Genomic DNA, 5463 nt, shown 5'->3' with positions numbered 1-5463 from the left:
ATAAAGGCTATGTTTGCATTGTGGGGTTGCATTTTTTTTAAAAAATTTGATTTATATGCCGCCCTTCTCTGGAGACTCAGGGCAGCTTACAATGCGTTAAGCAATAGCCTTCATACTTTTGTATATTTATACAAAGTCAGCTTATTGGCCCCACAAACTGGGTCCTCATTTAACCTACCTTAGAAAGGATGGAAGGCTGAGTCAACCTTGAGCCTGGGGAGATTCGAATTTACAGTAATTGCAGACAGCTGTGTTAATAACAGGGTGCATTAAACCACTGTACTACCAAGGCTCTCATTTACATTAGAAATCACAAGAGTGGCAATTTTTCCAATCAGATTGTCATCACGTTCAATTATTTACTCATATAAAGTACCTTTTGTATACCATTGTAATTTCTACATCTTTTTTAAGCTTCACTATAACTCCTAGTTGATTCAGTGTTCATTTGGGAAGTCAAGAATAATTCCCATCCATTAAGGAGAACTTAATATTTTTAAACTATAGAAAAACCCTTCTTTTCAAACTATTTTGATGTTTGTCATCAGGTTCTTCCACTTTCTAGATGTAATGATCCTTGTTTCTCTGGATCCTGGAAAAAAGGGATCGAGGAAAATCAATTCTGCTGCTATGACTGTGTCCCATGCCCAGAAGGGAAGATTTCAAATCTAAATGGTAGGGTAGCAATTCTACTATTTTCCATTAGACTTAAACAAATATTAATAAACTACTTGATGCATAAAATTAATAAAATATGGAATGCATAGATAATAAAACTCCTTTACCTTTCTTCCAGATATGGAAGATTGTTTTGAATGTCCAGAAGATCATTATCCAAATGAAGAAAAGAACGGATGCATCCTGAAACGGCTAGTCTTTCTGACCTTTGAAGAAACCTTAGGAATTTGTTTAGCCTCAGCAGCTTTTTGTTTCTTCCTCTTGACATCTTGTGTACTTGGAACTTTTATTAAGCACAGGGATACTCCCATTGTCAAAGCCAATAACAGGTCCCTCACCTACACCCTCCTTGTGTCTCTTCTGCTCTGTTTTCTCTCCTCTTTCTTCTTCCTCAGCAAACCTGGCAAAGTGACTTGCCTTGTCCAACAATCAATGTTTGGCATCACTTTCTCAGTGGCCATTTCTAGTGTACTGGCCAAAACCATCACTGTGGTTGTGGCTTTCATGGCCACAAAACCAGGATCTCAGATGAGAAAATGGGTGGGGAAAAGATTGGCCTTTTCTATTGTCCTTTCATGCTCTCTATTACAAGTATGGATTTGTATTCTTTGGTTGTCAATATCTCCCCCATTCCCTGAGTTGGACATGCACTCTGAACTCCAAGAAATGATTTTACAATGCAATGTAGGATCAGTCTCCTTCTTCTACTGTGTCTTGGGCTACATGGGAATCTTGGCCATCGCCAGCTTTATTGTGGCTTTCCTTGCCCGTAAATTACCTGACAGCTTTAATGAAGCCAAGTTCATCACCTTCAGCATGTTGGCCTTTTGCAGTGTTTGGATCTCCTTCTTTCCAGCCTATCTGAGCACAAAAGGCAAAGCCATGGTAGCTGTGGAGGTCTTCTCCATCTTGGCCTCCAGCGCTGCATTGCTGGGATGCATATTCTTGCCCAAATGCTATATCATTGTTTTGCGGCCTGACCTCAACCACAGGGAAAATCTCACAAAGAGAAATTATTACATCATGTGATCTTTCTTTCTACGTAAAATTACTGAAAAAAGAATAGAAAAACTGTTTGCTGTCTACAGGAAGTATACATAAAACCAATGGTGGGATTCAAATAATTTAACAACTGGTTCTCTGCCCTAATAATTTCTTCCAACAACCAGTTCACCAAACTGCTCAGAAAGTTAACAACCGGTTCTCCCGAAGTGATGCGGACTGGCTGAATCCCACCACTGCATAAAACCTATAGAAACATAGTTTTGTTTTGTTTTGTTTTTCTGTCAAGGAAGGATTTATGTAGGGTATTTAAGATTTATTCATATTTAAGCCCATTTCAAAGTAAGTGCTCATGTTCCTGCATTTCCATCATTGTCCAAGATTCTTTAACCTAATCCATTCTCCCTTTCAACACGCCTGTTGATCTAATTTTCTTTTCTTGCTGTTCGGATATTTCAGATATTGACTCAAATAATGTCCAATATTTGCAGTGATGTTTTCATAGGCTTTATACTTTCAATTCCTAAAGCACTATACAAATATAATCAAAATCTGACTACCATTTTATGAATATATATTTAATACAGTGTTATGGGATATTAGGTAGGATTTGTTGTGGTTCTTTTAAATGTGATATACATTGAGTTTGTAATCCTGAATATTTAACTATTTTTTTTAAAGGATTTTTTTTTAAAAAATTGATTTATATGCCACCCTTCTCCGGAGACTCAGGGCGGCTTACAATGCGTTAAGCAATAGCCTTCATACTTTTGTATATTTTATACAAAGTCAGCTTATTGCCCCCACGAACTGGGTCCTCATTTCACCTACCTTAGAAAGGATGGTAGGCTGAGTCAACCTTGAGCCTTGGAGAGATTCAAACCAGCAGAAATTGCAGGCAGCTGTGTTAATAACAGGGTGCGTAGACCACTGTACTATCAAGGCTCTTTCATACTGGGTCATAACCATTTACTCTCTACCCATAAATCTATTTCCACCATAAACTGTTATCAGGTATGAATAATATGGTAAATTTATTGAAATGAAATTTTGCCAGGCAAAAAACAACAACACCATACAATCCTAGAAAGCATTAATAGATGGATAGAATCAAGATCACATGAAGTTCTAGTATCACTTTACAAAGCCTTAGTAAAACAACACTTGGAAAATTGTATCCAGAATGATTAGGAGCTGGAGGCTAAAATATATGAACAACACTTAGCAACCTAGAACTAAGGATAAATTTCCTAACGGTGAGTGCAATCAACTAATGAAATAGCTTCCCTTCAGAAGTTGAGGGTGCTTCATCACTGGAAGCTTTGAAAAAGGAACTGGACAACCAATTGTTTGAAATGGTATAGGATCTCCTGCTCAGTGGGGAGGGGTGTGTGGATGAGAAGACCTCCAAGTTCCTTTCCAACTCTATTATTTTATGTTCTTTGTATTCTTACTTCTGTCTCACCCTTTGTTCAAAATGTATACTGACTATTGACCATAATAAAGAGCCTGGCATTTTTCAAGAAAATCAAATATGAAATTCAGCCCAAATCCTAGAATAACTGTGCATCGCTATCTGATTGAAGGATATATCACAAACATGAAACTAACTGGGGGGAAAAGGTTTTCCTGTAGACTGGAAGAATTTGGTTTCACGTGCTGCCTGCATCCCACGGATAGGCATCTCTTGTTTGCATGGCTTGGTTTCAGGCATGGCCAGTGGTTGGGTACCTCTGCTTTAAGTTACGTTAAAGTGTTTGCAATAGAATGTATGAAACTTCAGTACCAGGAATCTTTTGAAGATTTTTAGGACTCTTAAGGTACTTTTTTAAAAAATTCTGCATTGTTTCTCCTTGAAAAAAAATACATACAATAAATGACTGATACCTACTGGATCTGCTCATATTCTATCTTGTAAAAAAATTGGTAGAAAATAAATGCTTCAATAAAAACTTTCAACCATTTCAAGAACCAAGCATATATTTTATTGAAAATCTCTCTTATATTACTTTCATTGGCATTTGGTCACTTAAAAAAATAGTTGAACCATTAGCCAATTATTATCTCATCAAAACCAAATAATTATCTCCTACAGAAATCACCATGTTTTTTCCTAGCTAGACCAAAACACCTAAGGCTGCACAGAAGAGAATTGATATTCAGTAACAGTCAAGCTCTCAGCATGCATATAAAGAAACACTTGACCACAGGAGGTTTGGCACAAGGGTAATAATGGCTCTGTCAGATTCACTGCTTCAGGTTTCTACCCTCTGTTTTCTTCTGCCAGATTATCTGTTCAAATCCTGATGCTATTCAAGACACAAATTTGCACTCACATCGATCTTCAAGTAGAAAATGATAAATTTTTCTCATTAGGTGCATTCTCAGATATAAACCTTGGATCAATCTTTAGATTGAGGACCCGGATTGTGGGGGCAATAAGCTGACTTTGTATAAATATATAAAAGTATGAAGGCTATTGCTTAACGCATTGTAAGCCGCCCTGAGTCTTCGGAGAAGGGCGACATATAAATCAAATTAAAAAAAAAAAAGAAAAAAAGATGAAGGATTGGATTATAGGTACTTCCCAATCGGTAGGATGGAGGGGAAAACGTTTTCACAATAACAAAAGCATGAAGATGTTTCTAGTGATGCTTTGGTACACAAAGTAGTTACTCTGGAATGCCCTGCAAGTGATCTTTCCTTGTTCCCCATGAGTGGTACCAGCCTGGAGACTTCATCATTGTTGGCATGGCAACTCACTTCAATTACCACCTTTTTGAAATTAAATTTAGAGAAAATCCTTCTAGAAAACCTTACGAAATACCAAAGTAAGAATTTTTTTTCTCTAGCTAATCTTACCCAGATTTTCAAAAGTCCTTTATATGACTAAAAGTACTTTGCACATAAATGTAGGGTCCTTAATATCATTATGCTTTTCTTTCTTTCAATTGTATCTGATTATGAAAGAGGAAATTACCCTCTTTACATTATTTTAAAGTCTTTCACAATTTCAGATCAAGAAGTTCTGTTTGAACATTTTCTGAGGGAAAGATAATTTTAGAAAGGTTTGACATTCGCTCTCTCCTTACAAAACATACATACCATAAGTAAATAATACCTAGAGTATTTTGATTTCCCCCCTCCTTTTTCTCACTTCTATTTATATTTCCTCTAGTTTGTATTGTCTCTGTCAGTACTGCTGACTGGTTTAATTTAACATCATCATCATCATCATCATCATCTGTTCATATACCATTTTCTGAAAACCTCTTAGAAAATAAATACAGCACTTCGAAAAAAGTCACTCCTTTTATTTCTTGCAGTATGTATCTGTTGCAAGTAATGAAATACTGTATGAAAAGAAAGTGAAATCAATAAAGGAGAATATTTTAGTTCAAGGTTGAAATGAGGGATACTTGCTGCTCTCTGACATTGATTTTTTTTTTGTAAACATTTCATTATCCAAATTAGATAACATCATCAGTGCCAGACAGTGATGATATTACCTAGTTTGGGTAATGAAAAATCTGCAAGAAAACAACCAAACTCAAACAGCACCAATGACCACTCTGTAGAAATTAAGAATTTTAGAAAGCCTATTTTCTTTCTATTACCGTCACATAAAGAAATGTTTGTTATTTATACAGAAATGGTGCTACCTTATGAGAATTGTCAACTTACTTTTTCAACTGGGGTATTTAAAATATTTGCAGTGTAATCACCAAATTTCATCAACATGCCCTTTCCTTAGCCTTTGCTGTGAAGAAGATCAATGAGGAC

General features: G+C 36.2%; 1 protein-coding gene across 1 annotated transcript; it reads left to right on the top strand.

Annotated features, from left to right (window-relative positions):
* The first annotated feature begins 484 nt into the window (after positions 1-484).
* Positions 485-1707, top strand: LOC148113649 (vomeronasal type-2 receptor 26-like). Its single transcript, XM_087893237.1, has one exon. It carries the CDS (start codon positions 799-801, stop codon positions 1705-1707), a length of 909 nt encoding a protein of 302 aa, XP_087749363.1. The 5' UTR covers positions 485-798.
* Positions 1708-5463: the final 3756 nt, after the last annotated feature.

This window comes from Pantherophis guttatus, chromosome 4 (genome assembly GCF_059756535.1).
Source record: "Pantherophis guttatus breed Tessera chromosome 4, ASM5975653v1, whole genome shotgun sequence".
Lineage (NCBI taxonomy): Eukaryota > Metazoa > Chordata > Lepidosauria > Squamata > Colubridae > Pantherophis > Pantherophis guttatus.
The sequence above is the reverse complement of the archived record's forward strand: the minus strand, read 5'-3'. Positions and strand labels throughout refer to the sequence as shown.